Here is a 20,929-nt window from a genome sequence, read left to right as displayed (position 1 = left end):
AGCGCAGCACCTGACTTCTGATGCAGCACTTCGCTAACTGGTTGGCGATTAAGTAGTTTCCTTTAAACTTTCCAAATGTTATTGAACAGAATGGATTAAATCTTTATAGTAAAGTAAGTCATTTCTCAGAGGTTTGTGCTCACAGAAATGTATCCACTGATTTACAGACATCTCTTTGCCACTGTAAGGCAACGGGAAAAGTCTTTCTAGGCCCCATAGCATCAGGTCACTGATGTGGAATCTGTATTACCTTTTTTGGCCTCTATGTAAAATTGGCTTCATACTCTGGCACCCTTCCTGGGGGCTTTGCTGCACCACCATGTTTCTACAGTTGCTCAGAACGGTCAATCCAAACACTGGCTCCAGATATTGCCATTCGCTTTTTGGCGTCGGTCACTGTGAGTAAGAAACCCAACTGCAATAAGCAGCGCTGGAGTTACACTGTTTGTAACATGAAAGTGCTTTATTCAGTATTTCTAGCGGTAAAAATCTCCAGATCCGTTTGTTTTGGAGAGGAAGAGATCTCTGTGGATAATTCGACTTCTGATAAACGCAGGAATTCTAGCTGGGAGAAGTTTTAGGTGGTTGTCACCCTAAATTTTACACACTTCACCTTTAATGGTGTGAACGTAGGCAGCTCTTGTGACATCAGAGTGTTAGGCAGTGCTAGCAATTATATTTTTCCCTTTCTTTTCCCTGCTTACTTGTTTTTCAACAGAGCCAGCTGTCAAGCAGACTCCGATCCTCAAGTATGACGGATGGTGTCAGTGATCAAGCCCAGGCTCCACCTCTCATGGTACATATTTCTTTACATTTTCCTCCATCTTCCTCTCTTTTTACTCCTCGACATGCCTCAGTGCTGTGGGCGTACCACACATCAAATCTCTGCTTGTCCTTGCACTTCAAATTTCCCCTCGCTCGTACCAGGCTCGTACATGCTTCCTCCTCACCTTTCCTTCCTGCTCTCTATGCTTCTTCGATTTTACCGTTCCTTCCTTTCTTCTCGCCTCTGTAGGATTACCACACCTCTTCCTCCCTCTCCTCTCCCACCACGACTCTCTGCTCTTTGTGATTCACTTGCAGCTCTGTTTGATGTATTGTAGAAATGTTGGCGGTACAGCCATGCGCCGGCAGATTGACCATTCCAGTAGAAACCATTGGGCGAGTTAGATTGAGGGCAGCTCCAAATCACATCAAACGCTCCCCAGAGTCCTGAGTCATAGCATCAGTGGGGATTCAGCTCGAACAAACTGTCACAAGATCTGAGTCAGATGTTTGTCACACAGCTGAGTCACAGCAGTGAGCTTGTCGAGCCAAGGAAAGTACAGATGCTGAAGTCAGCCTTTTCCCTTGAATGCCAAGTCTCTATAGACTGGATAACAGTAGGTTCATTAAGTAGCCATCAGAGGGGAAATATAATCAGGATGTGTTAGAGTGAGGACTTAGAGAAGGTTAGTTACAGTTAGACAGTTCCTAATGATATTAAATGTGCACACATCAAGGAATAAGATCCTGTGTGTCATGCTTTTGCTACACAGACAACACTTGTTCGTAGAAACGAGTCATTATTGGTTCTGGTCTTGGGATTTGTTGACAGTAATGCAAATATTGAAAAATGCCAAAGGTTTTTTTTTAGGTCATTATTTAGTGTTATAGGCTTTGTAGTGATGCAAATCATTTTGTTGACAGTCTTCCATGTTATGTAGGTTAGATTAAGCAGAACAACATCCAGTGTCTTTGAACATTGTCGCCTGACCTACACCGATATTCTCACTATTCTTATGGCACGTCTTTTGGATTGCTTGGATGAAACTACACTTTCTATTTTTGTTTTCTTTCTGCATTTGATCATTTTCTTCCAGTTCATGTCTGAGATTCAACCTCATTTTTGTGAACTTTCCTCAAACTTCAGCACAGTGATTCACTTTCACTGCTCTCGCATTTTCTGGACACAAAACACTGTTTTCTTTTACTGGTGTTATTGTATCTTAAAGATTATTTTCCACTTGGGTTGAGATTAAAGATGCTGCTATGGCTGAGGATTAAACTTTCTCTTCAGGGAAACAAATCAGTGTTTTCCCTCCAGCAGGGAAATGCAAGCTTCTGCTGCTCAGCCTGTCTTTTTCTTTGTCTCATTATAAAAGATGATTTACTGACACTTACTGACAGCACACTGCCTGAAGTTTCCCTAACCTACATTTTGTGTGATCGTGTCAACCAATCACAACTTGCAGTTACTGTGCAAATTAATTGTGCTCCTTCCTGCAACCTGTCAACCTCACAGCTCGTATGCTTCAGTGGATGGATCTCCCCACTTTCTGTCACTCCTCACCTCCTTTGAGAATCAATTCCCCCCTTGGTGCATCCAGTTTTTCCTCACTCAACCTTCACTACTGCCTAAGCACCCCCCCTGCCCCATTACTTCCATTGAAAACATAACATACTGTGAACTAAAGATCATCTTCCCCTGTTGTCTACCACCAGCAGGGTTCCCAGACCAGAAGAACGAGAGCTCAAACAGTCTCAGGTGGTGAAGAGTCTATGGTAATATCTCAGTTTATATACAGTTTAAGCCCTGTCAGTCGTTTACCTTTTAGCTCTCAGACACCACATAGCATCAGCTCTTTGTGTTCCCGAACTAGCTTTGTGAATCACTTGAATACAATCATACATTTTGGTAAAAAAAAAAAACAGGTGATAACTTTTTCTTATATTATGACAGATTTCCATGAAATAAAATGCATAACAAATGATATGCAAATATTATTTCTGAAATGGACTGAAGAAGCTTCATGAAAAAGGATATGATCAGCTGGTGAAGCCATCTATAGTCTAATGAATCTGCCTTGATTAGTTCTGTTAATGGTGGTTATGGAGCGCTGAAGAGCCTGTTTAGACCAGCAGTTGCACCAAAGTTGCTGTAAATATCTCCTGTAATATTGGGGTGTGTGTGTGTGTGTGTGTGTGTGTGTGTGTGTGTGTGTGTGTGTGTGTGTGTGTGCGTGCGTGCGTGCGTGCGTGCGTGCGTGCGTGCGTCGCGTGCGTGCGTGCGTGCGTGCGTGCGTGCGTCGTCGTGCGTCGTCGTGCGTGCGTAATGTGAACATGTGTGTTGCAGCCTGGTAGTCAATATTAAGTAATGCCACTGATCAGCAACTGATAACAAGACAAAGCAGCATTATAAAATATGCTCAAAAGGGACCTGAAAGAGTCATTTTAATATTGAATGTCTGCCCATACAGAGTCCTATCAGATACTTGAATTCACTTAAATGTTAATAACATCTGTTTCTGACACAGTGATGTAACAGCTGTAGACCATGGGGTTATCTCCAGGTCTGAAAAGTAAAACCAATCCTTTCGTCCAAATAGGGTCTATTCTGGTTCTAAATAACCAAGATGGCGACAGCCAAAATGCCAAACCACTGGCTTCAGACCCTTGTCCACAAACCAGTGGATGACGTCACAGTGGCTATGTCATCTTCTTTTATACAGTCCATCAATCTGACGCACCTTATTACACATGAGCTATACTTTGTCCAAATACTGGAGGTCCCAATGAAAAATTCTTCATCTGAATGAAAGTTTAACTGGAGAATTCGACTCCTCAAATTGGGGTGTCTGCAGGTTCTTAAAGAGTCTAAAAATTTCTTTAGAGGTTTAAAAATGAGGCTTTCTAAGCCATTAAATAGTCTTAAATTTTAATTTGCGAGGTCTTAATTGCCACAGTTTTATTCATCCGTCTCTTTCTTAACGTGAGTTACGTTTTTTTGCATGAAAGTCCACATTTCTGATGATACAGATCGTTAAACCTACCACTCAACCCAATACTGTCTTTTTACTTTATACTTGAACTCACCTGTTGGCAAAATGTAGATTAACCTGACTCACTCTAATAACCGTATTTCTACATAAAACCTACCTATGTTGCACAGGTCTGCATACTACTGCCTTAACTATTACCTGCAATGCTTAAATGAGAAAATTATTTGTCCAAAAATCAGTCTTAAAGTTGGTGTAAAATGATCTTGAAAAGGTCTTTGGAAGCATTATTTAGTGTCTGATAGCTGTAGACACAAGTGACATGACATGAGAAGATGTATCGCTCTGTTGTATTTTTTTGAAGCTACAAAAACACTCATGTTTCTACTGATGGGTTTTTTACCTTTATGAACTCAGGGCTGCAATGCTGGCAGCCCGAGGGGGACAAATGCAGCAGTAATGAAAGGATGAGCTTATGATCGGATATATTCTAGCAACGCTGATCCATTAAAAAGTGCTATCTTTGGTTAGGCATTTCTAAAAAATCACCACAGTTTATGTTGTGATCGTTTGGTTGTCCATTTAAGTCATCTTCATGCTACAAATGGTTAATAGTTCACTCAGCACAGAAGTAATGATCCACTACTTTTCCCATTTGATTTTTATTTTAGTACGACTGTTTTTTGGTGGGTTTTTTTTTTTTTGGGCGAGGTTCACGTCGCCTACTTTTCCATCAGAGTTAAGAATCTTCTTTTGTTGCGTGTTGTTCTCAAACTGTTTCTGTCGCTGTGCTGTGCAGCAAAGGAAAAAGGAAAGGAAAAGATGTAAAGCCCTTGTGTTGACAGAAACTTTGATATTAATATTTGATCCCTCCACATGTCCTCACACAAACCAGCCTGTACTGATTAGTTGTCTTTGCTTTGCTCTCTCTCCACACTTGGCCAGTCTCCCTCATCGACTGCTTACGCCTTGACCACCCCTGGCCTGCCCCCTGGATGGGAGGAGAGGAAGGACGCCAAGGGAAGAACTTATTACGTCAACCATAACAACCGCACCACTACCTGGACTAGGCCAATTGTGCAGGTACAGCAGGTCTGAAAGCTGAGCCGGACTCTGTGCATGGGACTGGGCCTTTCCTCTCGGCCCCTGTCACGGCGAGGCCTGTGTGTCGGACCTCTTCCTTTATCCCCCCTGTGTTTCTCCTCTGTGTAGCTGTAAAGAATGACGGAAAGAGATGCAGTTTTGCAACCTCAAAGTCTCCTTCTCTGTCTTTCTCTCTATCTGGTTTCCTCTTCTGTCCAACGTTATTGTGTGTCTTCCTCCTCTTGTCTAGCATTTTGTTTCACACTTTGGATGAAGTGCAGCTCTGTATTGGTCACGCCTTTCTAAACCCTGGCATGGAACTGCAACCACCACGTTTCTCTCCCTTTGCCCATTTCTACCCTGTTTTTCCACTTGTCTTCCTCCCCTGTCTTTTTGTCTGCAAATGTGGCAGCTCCACATAGTGAGCACAGGGAGCGACCGCTACATGGGACTGGGTGGATGTTTAATGCCTTTCTTTTTTGAAATCCACCCTTTCACTTCTGCTTCCATCAGAACACCGCCAGTTGTAACAGACATGTTTATCTGTTGTCTTCCATCACATAGGCTTCTCATTCTCTGATTCTTATCTGTTTTTTGTTGTTACTCAGAAGGAGTGGACACTGCCAAATGATTTACATAACAACAGCATTGCTCTGTTTTTGGTACATAGTGCTGGCCCATTGTCATGGATAGTTACGGAATGGGCCTATTGGGCACAGAGCCAGGGACCCCCTTGGCCCTCAAGTGGAAAATCTCACTCAAATTAACATGTATTAAAATGAATACAAATACACTCAAAAAGACCACAAAGAGACACAAAATGACAACAAAGAGACTCAAGATGACCAAAAAGAGACAAAAAGACTAGCCTTGGTAAGATAATACTGATGACGTGAGTTCAACACTCTTTCATTCTCTGTATCACTCTGGACTTGCTGCCACTTCAAACACTTTTCAAGATCTGCATCATAGTTGATAACCTAAGCAGCCAGTCAGGGACAGCGTTGTAGTTGAAGGGGTGACACTGCTGCTTGCAAAACAGTAATGGCGGCTGCCGAAGCAACAAGCTAACTCAGCTAACCCACACAGCAATAAGCGAATTAATTCAGTAATAGAGTCAATAATGACAATTAAATTAGTACAAGAGTATGCAGTTGTGGAGATTCTGCTTTTTGCAGTTTTTCTGTCTGGATTTGGCAAAAGCTTAATTGTCAGCTGGCTCTGTTTGTGATGAAGACGATGCTCCCCCGTTCAATGTTCATTTTGCTTCTTCACTGATTGCGCTAACAGAGGAGCAGATATCAGAGGCTGCAAAGCAGGGAATCACTGCCATGCAGATTGCAATGCTTCGGACATACAACAAGGACCCTGCCAGCTGGTATTCTGCAGTCCAGAGGCAGCTAGTTGCTGAGTGAGAAATGGCGAAATTTGCTGCCAGTGTATCGTGAAAACCTCATGAGGGTTGTTGTTGACGAGTAACAACAACGGTAGAGGCTATTGCTAGCGTCATAATTGGTTGAAGGAGTTTGTCTGTCAAAGCGAGTACTCCTGCCCTCTGAGAGTGTGTGGGGCAGCAGAGAGTCCAAACTGATAACGAGAGCAAAGCAGAATGTTGAGCTCACGGCCTCAGGAAGGTCTTACCAGGCAACAAAAAGACTACAAAGAGACTGAAAAAAACTACAAAATGACACAAAATGACTTTAAAGAGACATAAAAAGACTATAAGGAGACACAAAATGACCACAGAAAGACAGAAAAAGACTACACAGAGACACAAAATGACAACAAAGTGACAGAATAAGACTACAAGTAGGCACCAAATGACAACAAAGTGACTTAAAAGACTGCAAAAGAAACAAAAAATACCACAAAGAGATAGAAAACAACTAAACGACATGTAACAACCACAAAAAGATGCAAAACTACAATTAGAAGGAGGCAAAACCACCACAAAGTCTTGTCTTGCTCCTCTGTCTTGCTCCTCTGTAGGAGAGGTGGTGGGGTCTTTTGCATATCTGTGCCCAGGGGCCCGTTTTCTAATAATCTGCCCGTGCCCAATGTAAATGTCAGCCAGCCTCTTGGGTCAGGGTTGTAATTAACACTAACGTTCATTTTTCCAGTACATTATGTCACTTTGTCCAGCCATAATCTTTATCGTTATATTTTAAGCAACATAAATGATTATCTTCCCGGGCCTTTTGACTGAAGTTTTGGGAACTCATTCCTGAGAGAAAAGCTTGCATCCAGACTGGTGCAGAAAATTATCTTCTGACCGCATGGCTTATGATGAGAACAAGTTTCGCAAACAGCATCGCCTGCCTTATCCAAACCCTACTTAACCTTAAAAGTGCTATTTTCACTGACAGCTGACTGAAGACGGAGCCAGCACCTCAGCAGCAGCAGCAGCAGGAGGAGCGTCGGCCCTGGCAACCCCATCCACCCCCTCCTCCTCTTCCAATGTCTCCAACAACCACCTCCATGAGCCCCAAGTCCGACGACCTCGTAGCCTCAGCTCCCCTACTGTCACCCTTTCCACCCCTTTGGAGGTGAGAATTAGTCACCTGTACCTGCCTGCTCCGCCATTTCCTTTGCCTCTTTTCCCACCCCAAGGATTCATTTCTGTCTCCTGTTTTCTCCAAGCTCTACGCCTCCACATTTCCTTGTCATGCAACCCTTCATTTTCATCCTTTTGAAGATCATGATCCTCCCACATCTTCATCGCTCAGTTTCCGTCTTTAATATTACACCGTTCCTTTTGTTATCTCTCCTTCATTCAGGTTAGCTCTGTCTCGATCCTGATTTTCATCTTTTTCAACCCTATGGAACTATGAGTCGAATGTCTTCTCACCTCTTCTTCTCATCTCTCAGTTGGGGATGACTTTCTTTCTTCATGCTGCTCTTTTTTCCCCACATCTTCAACGGATAATGAGCCGATGCCCACACAGCTCTTCATTAAATAATGATTAGTCACGTGAAACGGTCCAAGCTTTACTCCAGCTTTGTTATTCATGATGATTTTTTTTTTTTTTAAACAATGTGTCCTTTTGGCGAGTCAGCATATCATCCTGCAGCACAGTGTGTTTTAAAGCAATAACGATATAAGGGTGGGGTGGTGAATCGAAGATGGTAGATTCAGTTGCTGCCGGATGAATAAATTATTTAAATTGATCACAGGTCCCAAAAGATTGTTGTACTGTGCTAAAGGAAACCCGGGGAGATCCAAATCAATGGTATTGATCTTGGAAACTAAATATCATTAAATTCAGAAGCCATTTTAGTAACACAAAGGCAACCACAAAAGCAAAGATGAGGTCTCCTGGGTAGTATTTGGAAGTAGATTTGTAAGGTGTTGAAGCCTTTTAAACCTTAAAATAAAATTAAGGAACCCTTTTTCATTTCAATACTAGTGGTTGCTCAGAGTTAATATGTATGTCATTTACTTTTATATACTCATATACTTTTTTTATTGTGAATTATGCAGAGTTGCCTAACAATAAATGTGCAGATGTAAAGTTTATGGTTTGTATACAAAGAAAAGAGGAATGCTTCTAATAAACATTTAAGTCGAACCCATAAATAACAATTTATTATATATCACATACATCACAATATGTATTTTAATAACAAATGTATCTATTTTTTATTTGAACAATGACAAATAAATCTCACTTGTATGTTGTACCTCTTCAAGGAAATTAGTAGTGAGAAAAAAAGAAGAAAACAAAAAACAAACAGAAAACCAAAAAAGAATCCAAGCACACCAACATCCACACAAAATTATTCCGACTAAATATCTCGATATTTATAATGTGACGATATTGTAGGGTTGACTGTTCGTGCTTTCACAAACAAGTTACACAGTGATTATTTTGATAAAAGTCACCGGTATATAATGACTAATCGGGTAAAAAAGTCTGCTAACTTCAGAAAATTACATCACTTTACTGTAATGCAACCTTTAAAAACAGGAAGAGACAACACTTACAATATTATAATATCCCAAATCTATGATGTTATCTAATCTCACTATAATCACTATATTGATATCATGTCAATAAAATGCCCAGCTATTCGCACTGTGTTGCATTTTTTAATCTATTGAGATATAAACTTCTGCAGTCAACACTTCAGACAGTAAAAATTTGCCACTGCTCTTTCTATGTTGTGCTTTGTTGAAGCTGCATTAGCTTATTCTTCAACAAAGAAATTAGAAAATGTTCAGATATATTTATAAGTCATAATCTGGCCCACACAAAGTGGGCGCCCGCAGAATTCCACCGACATCTGCAGACTTTTTGCAGAGATGTGGTCTGATTCAGAGGGTTTATGACTTTGCTCCATGTGGTGGACAGATAAATGTTTGCATACTTTGAAAAAAATGTTTACCCCTCCCAAAAATGACTGCTAATGGTTGACAGAGTAATTTCTAATCTCTCTTCATTGTGTTATTGTGTCCTCTGTTGTTTTACGTCTGCTGCATGAAGCCAGTTTCTTACTCATTCGTCAGGGGGATTAATAATCAGACAGTAGGTGGTTAATATGTTAGCCACATGACTCTACAGGTAATGACTTAAAAATTTCCACTTTTGGCTCAAACAGGCGAGCTCTTTTGTTGAGGCTGTGATGTTATACAGATATCTAGCTGGGATAATAACAGTCAAGTCCTAAAATGTTGCTTGAGTTGCATTTATGAGATGTTATGAGCTCACCACAACTTTGTGTGTGAATAAGCATGCACTGCAGCATAAAGCAGCTTATGGTCTGACATTGTAAAAATTTGTGAAACTTTTGATTCAGTTATTCATTGTCTGTTCACATTTATCATCATTTAGGTTAAACTTTAGATTTTGCAGTGTAGCTGTAACAAATGGTGCTAATTAAGATCAACACATTCTGTCTTAAAATCACGGTTTCTTTTTGACCCTTTTACTGCATTTAATGGCTTTGACTCGGTGCTACTACCAAGGGAACAAACCTGAGGAAGGTTTAATTAAGGTTGTGTGTGTGTGGGTGTGTGTGTGTGTGTTAACAAAGCATCGTAGAGGTGAAAGGAAGTGAAACACTGCACAAAGTTGTAATTACAACTTCTAGAGGAGGTGAAGGGTCGTGGATTAATTAATGCAGTCTTTTCTCTTTTGTTTAAAATCACATCAGGTAGTGATTATCTGCTAAAAGAATAATGTGATGTGGGAACACTCATTAGCCTCTGAAACTTTGGTCTGTTTAATGTTGGTTTAGAAGCCTTTAAGATGCCAGAAATGGTAGGTTTGGAGGTATTATGTGACCAAAGTCTCTGTCTATTACAAGAATCAGACTAAAAAAAAGGTTTTGTAGCTTGCCAGTGATGCTTTTCAGTTTTCTTGGCTTTTTACATCCTCAAAGGAGTAAAAATCTACAGAAAAAGTTGTTTTTGTAACCGCAAGTTGTTAAACTCTCAGCATCGTTATTTTGACAAGCAGGATTGTGGAAATTCCATCATAAGCTATTACTGCATGTCATTTTAATGCATGTTATAATGATAGTGCAGGGTTCTTGCTGATCCCAAAAAGTCTTAAGAGGAATTTAATTCACCCATCTAAAAATAAGGCCTTAAATGGTGTTAAAATGTCTTTAAAAAAATAGCGTGTTTAAAAAGTCCTTGAAAGTCCTTGAATTTGACTCGCCCCTGTCTGTATGAACCTTGATTTACCCGACCTTCTCAGATGTGATATTGAAGTGATAATGGTGATTGTTTTTCCCAGATATTTTCTAATCCTCTTCAGTTTTCTAACAGACTCTTTGAAGACTGGTCTCCATCCTTGTTATTCTTTGTTGTGCAGTTGATCAGTGATGTTTTGTTTCATGCTGTCAGTTATCCACATTCAGCCAGTCTAATAGAAGTGATCATTTTATGATTAATTTATTTTTCCATTTTGGTTCCAGGGAGCCAACAACATCCAGGTGCGGAGGGCCGTAAAGGACACGTTCTCCAACCCGCAGTCTCCCCAACCGTCTCCGTACAGCTCCCCCAAGTCGCAACCCAAGACACAGCAGAGCTTCCTGCCCCCGGGCTGGGAGATGAGGATAGCCCCCAACGGACGGCCTTTCTTCATCGACCACAACAGCAGAGTCACCACCTGGGTGAGCTAACACACTGTGCTATCAGGCTGCAACTGAACTGAACTTTAGGCTGGAAGAAGATTTTTTAAAATACGACTGAAGGTTAAAGCTTTATTTTACAGGTCTGCAATTTGCTAATAATTTCCTACTAAGTTTCCAGGAAAGAACTTTGTTATTTGGAAATAATTATAGGGAATAAAAAAGTTCAGTTCCTGCAAACAGCATGCATAGACCCAAGCACAAGGTCAGCCGACAAGCATATGATGCAGCATATATCAAGATATATGAGTTTTCTAATAACAAGTGAATAATGATTGAGTTTTTACTTGGGTGTAATTTTAAGAAATTGCTCTTAAAATCAACAGCTTTGTAGAAACTCAACACAAACAACTAAACTGACATAACTGTCTTACACTTTTGTCTCCATTGTTTTTGTTAATTAGCACCAATTTACACAATTATTTTTTCCATAAATCTTGTTAAGACTGTAAAATAATGTGTTCAAAGCAAATTAAGCCACACATTTTACAAGTTCTTTATATTTTTTGTTTGTTTTGACAGTAATTATAAGAATTACTTGACAGTTTTAGTTATGAAATAGACAATCTAAGAAATCTAGGGCAGTGGTTTAGTGTTGATCTTCCTGGATCTTGTAGTGACACCTGGTGGTGTGAAAGTCAATTGGACATTTACTTCAGTCCTTATTAGGATTCAGGGCAACATTTATTATATATATCTATATATATATAGATATATATATCATATTTGTAACATTTGATCATCTTATTAGTTGAGATTCAACAATTCAACTGTTTCGCTTTATCCTGTAGATGTTTAACAGATCATCTCTAGAGTCTGTGTGACAGTTACTACATCTTCTATCATGCTGCATAGGTTGAGTAAATAGTTTTAGTTAGATTAAATTTAGCTAAATTATTAATGAGAATATGGAGTGAACTGACTCTTTTGATAATCTGTTAAACATCTACAGACTGAAGTGTGACACCTGAGTTGTTGAATCTCAACTAATAGAGTGCCCCAGGGGTGGCGTTTTTCTGCAGGCCGACGCGGAGGTTAGCATTGCCTTGATTCCTCCGTCAAAAAAACGATGGCATTTTGTCATTGGATTTTTGCAGAAAATAAGTTCTGTGGTAAACAAAAGTTTCTGATACTTATTTTTTGTTCAGCAAGATAATTTTCACAAATGAATACCACTTTCTGGATTTTTTAAGCCCAAATGTAAAAAAGAAAACATTAAAAAACAACACTGACAACAAGACAAGGCAACCAGGAGTGCTAAGATGCTAACTCGTATCTGGGTTTTAGGACTCATTCCTGGGATCCTCTAAAAGCTATTGAAATGTTAAAAAAAATACTCTAAACTCTCTGTAAGTGGACTATGCAAACAAAGCGTTAACAGATTCATCTCTTCAGTCTGAGAAATGCTTTTCTTTGCCCTATTTTGGAATAATCAATTTGCATTTTCTTTATCTCTTCCTTCCTTCCTTGCTTCTTTCCCTCCCTCTCTGTTTTCACATCCAGGAGGATCCCAGGTTGAAATATCCAGTCCATATGAGGAATAAGAACTCAATGGAGCCTGGTGAACTCGGTCCTCTTCCTGTAAGTATCGTCACAATTAGACCTGCTGCATATTAAACCTTTGGCCCACAAATAGCTCATAGCTCCCAATTACTGCTTAGCTTTGCTCACTTATTAACTTGCCCTTACCAGGATGTCCTTTATAATGTGATCCAAATCAATGAATTTATTAAGATTACCATAAGTGTCTAACCAGATAAACTATGAACAGGAAAAAAGGAATTTTATCACCTCGTTGCACCATCAGTGGCTTCTCATGTTTTTGTCGTTTTTGTCAATTTACAAAAGTTTAATTCAGTGATCAATTCAGTGTTTGCTCTTGAGCTGTGTGATGAAGTGGCTTTTGCAGAGAAAGACGAGACACGATCTCGTGATCAGACAGACATTTCCTTTTTAGTCCTGTTAGAAAAACAACGTGAGAATGTAACTGGCGAGCATGAGAAAGCAGAGTGTGGGTGCTGAGTGATAATCCCTAATTAGGAGGTGAACACTGTCTGTCACCTGCAACTATTATCTGTTTGACAATGACAAACTCCCCAACGAGTGGGCCAAACGTTACCGTAGGTAGCTGTTTGAATAATCAGAGCTTCGTAGCTTTTGTACATCTCACAGGCTTGTGTGATGTGTGCATGTGTGTGTGTTCTCTCTCCCTCTTTCTCTTTTTTCTCTCTCCGTTCTGGTGGATCTAATGTATGCTACTTCTTCTACACCTGGCCATGTCTGTTTGGCAGAACCTACCAGAGGAGGTTGGTTGGTGCCTCCCTCCCTCTGCCTGCCTACCTACCTGTCTGGTCCGGTCCAGTCTGGTCAAATGCCTGCAGACAGCCTTGCGCTTTATTTTATTTATTTATTAATTTTATTTTTCTTTTGTTATCTCTCTCTTTCTATCTTTTCTCTCTCATGATCGGCATGGATGGATTGTACCTCTCCCTTCCTTTTTCATCAGTATTTTTTTACCCCACATCCTCTCTCTGTGCCCCCACCCTCTCCCCCTGCACCAACCCCTCTATGATTAATATTTGGAGCTCCCCGCCATTCTCTTAGGACTTGCTCCATGTCTGTGTACCTGTAACAGTGTCTGAGGCACAGATAGACGAGTCGGGGGAAAGTGGAACGAGGCGAGATGCAGCGGGCATTTGTCAGAGAGGGACGGAAGGAAGAGAGCAGTGTTGAGTAAAGGGGGCAGAGGGAGGGAGAGAAACAAAAGGAGCTGTATGTTAGAGGAAGGCTGTATGCTGCATGCGTTATTAGCTTTTCAATGTAGCCTCTCTGCTCGTTCAGTAGCAGCATATGTAGACACACACACACACACACACACACACACACACACACACACACACACGATACTCTGTCAGACTCGGTCCCTCTCCCTTTCCTTTTACTCTATATCTACTGTTTTAATTGCCTGACTGCTGTTGCCGTACGAGTGTGTGTGTGTGTGTGTGTGTGTGTGTGTGTGGCCTGTGACACTGTACTGGGTGGTCACCGTGTCAGTGGTGGTGTACTGGTTTGAACTATTAGTGGTGATTAACCTTTTATGTTGTGGTCGTATCCCTGCCTTGCTGATATCTCAGACCTGGACTCAAATAGGAGAGAAAATCCTTTCAGTTCCTTTGATGGTGTTTGATTGAGCTTGCAGTCAGTGTTTGGGCCTTTTAACGGTCAGTCAAGTTCAATCAAATATAAATTATAAAAAGGAAAAAAAAAAGTGGATGGATTTGAATTACTATTTGAGCATGGCCTGTTTTAATAGTGCTGTCTGAAGGTGACTTTGCGTTTTCTTACTCTTTTTCTCTTTATCTTATCCTTTTTTTTTAGCCTGGGTGGGAGGAACGAGTTCACTCAGACGGACGCACCTTCTACATTGACCACAGTAAGGCGACTTCTGTCTTCCTCCATGCTTTTATTTGGTCATGTTTGTCTCATTTATCTGATTTTCTCCTAAGTTACTTTTTATATTGTGTATTGGTTGTGGTGCAGCCACAGAGTTTTCAGTGTCTGGGCAAAGCACCTCATCCATTACAGCAGAAAGTCAGTGGACAGGTCATGCTGTTTAAGATTTATTGTAAAATTAACTGATAGAGCGCAACAGTGTCTTTTTACCTTAAAGTTGTATAGTCCTAAGAGTTGAAGAGCCACAGCAATTAGCAATTATTTTCATCACAGATTTATCTGGGTATTATGTCTTGGATTAATTGTTTATTCCATAAAAAGTGGCGAAAAAGAGCCCTTTACATTTTCCAAAGCCAAAGGTGACCTCTTCACATAACTTGTTTTGTCCGACATGGAGTCCAAAAAACTGGGAGAACTGTCCCTTTAATAAATTGAATAATTAATCAATTATTTAAAGTGTTGTCTAATTATTTTCAGTCACATTACTTATTTATTCATTGATTTAGAATTTCTGCACTAGATTTCACTGAAGTCTTTGTGAATCTTATTGTTGCCTAAAAAGTTTGGTGTTATATTTTTCATCCAGATACAAAGAACACGCAGTGGGAAGACCCTCGTCTGCAGAGTCCGGCTATCACAGGACCTGTGAGTAGTTTCTCTTTCCGCCCCACTTCCTTAGAAAGCCTCTGCCACGGCAGCACTGCTACACGGATAACAACAAGTTCTTCAAGTTTAACATTGTGGTTCTATCTGTCACACTCTATCACCAGCCTCACTGTCTTTGCACAACAAAGATAAATCACTTTGTCGCTGCGGTTGTCACTTAACATGCCAACACCTTTGTGTCACTCTGTGTACCACTTCAGATATTGTTCTCCCTTGTTGCCAACTCCCCAAGTTGCACTCTATGCAGTGTTTTGGTGTTTTAACAAGAAATAAAAGCATATTTAGTTCTCTTGTTGAAAGATTTACATCATATGCCAAATATTTAGTAGGACATTTGATCATTTTCTTTGTTTGTTTTCTGTGCAGGCTGTTCCCTACTCCAGAGAGTTCAAGCAGAAATACGACTACTTCAGGAAGAAGTTGAAGAAACCGGTGAGAAGAAGTGAAATTCAAAATACAGACCCGTTTCCCGTGGGTTTCCTTAATGAGGAAGCGTTGCATAACAACACCAGGGCAAAGCTAAATTTGTTCTAAACCCTCACTGCTTCTCCTTGTGTAATTTGCTTCTACTCTGATTATGCTTGATTGCATTGTTATACAACTTTCATCACACTGTCTTGACACTGCATGACTGAGTTTGATAGTTCTATCGGATGCTAAATATTCATTGCAATCATTTCAAATTTCTTTTTAATTAACACTTAGTAGGTGGAGCGCAAGATTGAATCTAATTGACTCTTTTCTTCCGAACTGTTCTTTTCTAATGCAGGGAACTAATCTTGGGTGAACAGTAATAATAATATAGTTGAGATTAATTTGCATTGATTTGGCACTCAGTCTTATGCTGGAGCATGTTTAGGGTCAATAGATGGATAAAAGAAATATTTCACTCCTGGAAATATGTTTTTTCCATAAATCAAGGCTTCTGTGCGGCAGAGAGACGCAAATACTTTTAAAATGGCTAGACAAAATAGTGGAAAAGGACAGCAGAATACGGTAGAAAACCTACAACTACCAGAATGCACTGTGCAGCGAAACGCTCCCACTGGTCGGTAATGCAATGCGAGCTTGTCTGTTTTAACACTGTAAACAACATGGCAGCCGGCTGGTAACAGTGGATCTGGAATTACAGTTAAGCAGTACAGTAAAACATGTTTCTGAAAACATTTGAAGCGAGAAATATGCAATGCAGTTACAGTATCTTGGTTTATATTAGATCAGCGATGCTTTGTTTTACTGTTTGATATCAGTTTTTTCAGTCTTCCTTTTTTTTATGTACTGGAAACAGTATGGGACCCACTTCCTATTAATACATTCCCATATTACAGCCAAACAGTACACTAAAATAGGTTTCTGAAGACATTTTAGGTGAGAAATCAACAGGACAGTAACAGAATCTTGGTTTATATTTTACCAGCACTGACTAGTTTGACAATTTGACCTGAGTTTTAGAGATGGAGAGAGAGGGGCGGCTCTTTCTCTCGATCTGCTGCTGTACTCTTTGTGTCCTTGGTGGCGGGCATACGAAAATACAGAAGTACACTGTATGTCAAGCAACAGCTTGAGAGCCAGTGAAAATCCTGGCTGACACAGATGAAGAGGGAGATCTGGGCATTGGCAAGATGGAGGAAAGTTTAAAAGTTTATTTACATGAAAAAATTAGCATAGTATCCCTTTAGCACACTGAGTGTAATATCTACATTGTAGGATTCAAAGACGGAACAGATACATTTCATTTTTGAGATGTAATAATTACTTCAATAGGCTTCCAATCCATCCAGAAAATAATCAACCCCCTGGACTTTTTCTGCAGTTTGGATTGTTATAAAATTAATTCTGTAATTTGGGTTTTAAGTCTTTGTTAAATAATTTACATAAAATAATGAGAAAGTGAAGTGGTTCTACACAAGCTTAATGACACAATAAAATAAAGTCATTTTTGGAGCATCGTTAGCAGCAGTTACTCTGCTAAATCACTTTGTTGTCAGTATTTCACATACCTTCGCTTTACCAACCTCCTTATTTAACTTTACTTGTACTTTTATTTACTTTACTTTTATTATCTTTCTGATCTGTTCCAGGCTGACATTCCCAACCGGTTCGAGATGAAGTTACACAGGAACAACATTTTCGAGGAGTCGTACCGTCGAATCATGTCCCTGAAGAGGCCCGATGTTTTGAAGGCACGGCTGTGGATCGAGTTTGAGTCAGAGAAAGGACTCGACTACGGCGGTGTGGCCAGAGAGTGGTTCTTCCTCTTATCAAAGGAGATGTTTAATCCTTACTACGGCCTGTTTGAATACTCCGCCACGTAAGTGTCTACTTGTTTTTTTTGTTAACAGAGCTGCATCTTACAAAAGATAAAGGCATTTAAAAGGATGTGACACAGGACATAGTGTTAGCCAATGCTAATGTAGTAAAATAAACATGCTTTGTATTTGCAGCCGTGGAAAAATCCTCCTCTACTCATATTTTTGCGTTTTCCATGGAGTGGAGTAAGGGGCAGAGCCACAGTATGGTTTCCCTATGAGACTTGTTAAAGTTTCCTTTTACTCTGATTAACTTTTCCTCTCATTCAAAAAGCCATCCTGGAACAAGCGCTTCCCACATACAGCAAACGTTAGGATAATTAAAGTGACGTATGTTTTGTTCCTTTTTTTGGCATCATCATCAATAGATGATCACTTTGTTGATTCTCTCTCTTTTGTGTCCTGTAGGGCAAAGGTAACAAAAGAAACTAATAAAACAAATGAAATTTGCTTAAATAAAGGGAAGGACATTTAGAAATTAACTTTATCAATGTTGTTGGATTCATTAAAAGAAATAAGAGTGTGATTAAAACTTAACACTTTTTAAATGAAACCACATTGTGATTATTCTTCGCAGCAACTTTTAATGATTTAGTTTTAACATCGTCGCGCAGCTGCAATTTAATGAAAAGCCGATGCTTAGCAACCACCATGAAGTTTCTGTGTCTTTGTTTGCTCCTGCATGCATTAAAACTCTCCTACAAACGCATTGCCTTGAACCCTGCTTTAAATATAATGAAATGTTTGAATGATGTTTTGGAAAATGAGATGTGGGATGCTACATAACAACAGCAGTGTCTGTGTGAATCATGCAGGGTTTTGTTACTGTGGTATGGAGGGAAAAACATGAATTAATGTAAATAATCTGCTATAGAAAGCAGTAGTTAATCAACATTAAAGAGGATTTTTGAAGGCACTGCATGCAACATTCAGAGCATTAATATAGCAGCAAAACAATATTTGCTATGTAAAGATAGCGGGTAGTATCGGCGTCCTGAGCTGTTGTGGTAAGCCACTCCAGCCACACATGTTGCATGTAACAGGGTGTCCACAGACACACTAAACATGGAAAAGTCGTGGATTTTCAGTTACATTTTACAAGCCTGTAAAAGGCTTGGTATTAGTAAAAATTATTGAAAGTTTTGGAAAAGTCACAGATTTTGTTGTGTGTGATGAAATGTGACATAATGGCAAATTTATTTTCTGCAGCTGTCGACGTAACTTAGCTCTAATATGCATCAGTGTGTTGTGTTTACAGCATGTTTTCTTTATATCTCTTGAGTTTTCCATTTTCTCCTGGCGTTTCGTCCCTCCCTACATATATGCCAGCTAGCTGAAATTATGTTTGAATAGAATTTAAATGTGGTATGTTTGGAAAATGCCGAGCAAGTGGGGCAAGTACAAAAACATTATTATAGGTCCTTGAAAAGTTATGGAAAAGCTTTGAAAATTCGTCCAGGAAAATGTGTGGGAACCCTGATGTTAAGTGTATGTCTAGATGTTTAACTCATTGCTTTTGCTTTGCAATGCGTTAATACGGTGGTTGCCACTGATATCAGGACGGCGTCCTCACGGAAGCATAACACCGTTAGCTCTGTCAACACTGTTGCTGTTCAGGGCAGTTTATAGAGTTAGCACCTTTAGCTGCTAGTCGCCAGCTAAGTCTCCTCCATGCTGTGAACCGTGTGAAGACAACTGGTGTGCTCTAAATTTCACATAGAGCTGCTTCAAGCAAATGACCAGAATTTGCAGGAGGAGAAGCAGAGTACAAGTACAGTTTATAGAAAGCTCTATGGATATCATATAAATAAAAAAAAAAACAACTCAGGAGCGCTGCAGATACATCTAAAACTCATGAAATGATAAAAAATGACCTTAATTAAATCAAGATTATTTCAATGAATAAATGTTTGTTTTATTAAAATAGCAGCAAAGTTACAATTTTCTTTGCAAATTTCCTGTTTTCATGGCTTGCAGTTACATCTAACATTGAAAATTCAGTCCAAATATTAGGTTTGTTTGCTTTTTTTTCCCAGTGATAAAAAGGAAATGAAGAAATAAACCCATTGTGTCATACTGACTGCTTTGAGCACTGCTGAATAACCTGGAAATGGCTTTCTTCCTCTGTGCTCTCCTCCCATGTCTACAGGGACAACTACACTCTCCAAATCAATCCCAACTCTGGTCTGTGCAACGAGGATCACCTCTCCTATTTCAAGTTCATCGGACGTGTGGCAGGAATGGCTGTGTTTCATGGAAAACTACTAGACGGTAAGCTGCTGGGATCCTGTCTTTAATGTTAGAAATGTACAAAAACGTGCATTTTTTATTGATACGTTATCATGTGTATTATCAGATAAGAAACCATTTTTTTATTGATGTTTTTAAGCTTTTTTTAAATACAATTTTGCATAAATTACAGCACAGTGTTGTTTTGTTCTTTCTTAGGTTTTTTCATCAGACCTTTCTACAAGATGATGCTGGGAAAACAGATCTCCCTTAAAGACATGGAGTCAGTGGTAAGATCTCATTGCTACTAAATTAATCACGGATTGGTTATTTAGAAAATCTAAGGTCTCTTAAGGTTATTATTATTATTATTATTATTATTATTATTATTATTATTATTATTATTATTATTATTATTATTATTTTTAGGGTTTTTTGTGTTTATTGGAGATAGGACAGCTTAAGTTTGAAAGGGGGAGAGAGAGGTGGTGACATGCAGCAAAGGGCCGAGGCTGGAATCGAAACCACAGCCACTGCAGCAAGGACATAGTTTCTGTACATGGGGTGCCCGCTCCATCAACTGCGCTACTGGGCATCCCAGTGCTTTCAATTTTTAATTATTTTAATTTATATACAAGAAACATTTTTTTTAACAGTTGAATTTGAGTGGAATGGTTGTAGATAAATGCAAATTCGACAAGTATTGAGTCAATCTCACAGATAAAAACAATGAATGTTGTCTTTTGTGTAATCTTTTTTGTGCTCTGTTGAATCCCTGCAGGACAGTGAATACTACAACTCTCTGAAGTGGATCCTGGAGAATGATCCCACCGAGCTGGACCTTAGGTTCTGTATTGACGAGGACAACTTTGGACAGGTGTGCATGCTCAAAATCACCTTTTTCTGTTGCAGTAAAGTAATTGAGTAATGTAGTTTGGTGTTGGGGTCGTTCGAGACTTTATGCTCCTTGTTTTGTTTTGTTTTGTTTTTCCTCAGACGTACCAGGTTGACCTGAAGCCCAGCGGCTCAGACATGGTGGTCACCAACGAGAACAAAAAGGAATACATTGAGTAAGAACATCACAAAACATCGTCAATTTGTCTTCTTATGAACTGTCACAACTTTTTAGCAATGATTACTATAAAGCTACTTTATTATACATGAATCTACATTTTGGTAATTTTTTCTCTCTTTGACAGCCTGGTCATCCAGTGGAGGTTCGTCAACCGGGTTCAGAAGCAGATGAACGCCTTCTTGGAGGTATTTATGTGCAATAATGCGGCAGCCACTTGG

At 39.6% G+C, this 20,929-nt stretch overlaps 1 protein-coding gene across 6 annotated transcripts in view; it reads left to right on the top strand.

Annotated features, from left to right (window-relative positions):
* nedd4l (NEDD4 like E3 ubiquitin protein ligase) overlaps positions 1–20,929 on the top strand; it is a 58,577-nt gene that overhangs the window by 31,387 nt on the left and 6,261 nt on the right. For 3 of the 6 annotated variants that reach the window (XM_042509807.2, XM_042509805.2, XM_042509802.2), the window contains 15 exons: positions 719–796; positions 2,485–2,544; positions 4,704–4,841; positions 7,208–7,387; positions 10,764–10,961; positions 12,483–12,560; positions 14,358–14,412; positions 15,019–15,077; positions 15,465–15,530; positions 17,180–17,409; positions 19,557–19,678; positions 19,856–19,926; positions 20,418–20,513; positions 20,633–20,706; positions 20,836–20,896. In XM_042509807.2, coding sequence (XP_042365741.2) covers positions 719–796; positions 2,485–2,544; positions 4,704–4,841; positions 7,208–7,387; positions 10,764–10,961; positions 12,483–12,560; positions 14,358–14,412; positions 15,019–15,077; positions 15,465–15,530; positions 17,180–17,409; positions 19,557–19,678; positions 19,856–19,926; positions 20,418–20,513; positions 20,633–20,706; positions 20,836–20,896 — 1,566 coding nt within the window. The remainder of the gene's footprint in view (positions 1–718; positions 797–2,484; positions 2,545–4,703; positions 4,842–7,207; positions 7,388–10,763; positions 10,962–12,482; positions 12,561–14,357; positions 14,413–15,018; positions 15,078–15,464; positions 15,531–17,179; positions 17,410–19,556; positions 19,679–19,855; positions 19,927–20,417; positions 20,514–20,632; positions 20,707–20,835; positions 20,897–20,929) is intronic. The other 3 variants (XM_042509803.2, XM_088071553.1, XM_042509804.2) reach the window with 3 other exon arrangements.

This window comes from Plectropomus leopardus, chromosome 20, assembly GCF_026936395.1.
Source record: "Plectropomus leopardus strain MGB_pleo_1.0 chromosome 20, ASM2693639v1, whole genome shotgun sequence".
NCBI classification, from domain to species: domain Eukaryota; kingdom Metazoa; phylum Chordata; class Actinopteri; order Perciformes; family Serranidae; genus Plectropomus; species Plectropomus leopardus.
This window is presented reverse-complemented; position numbering and strand designations above follow the sequence as displayed.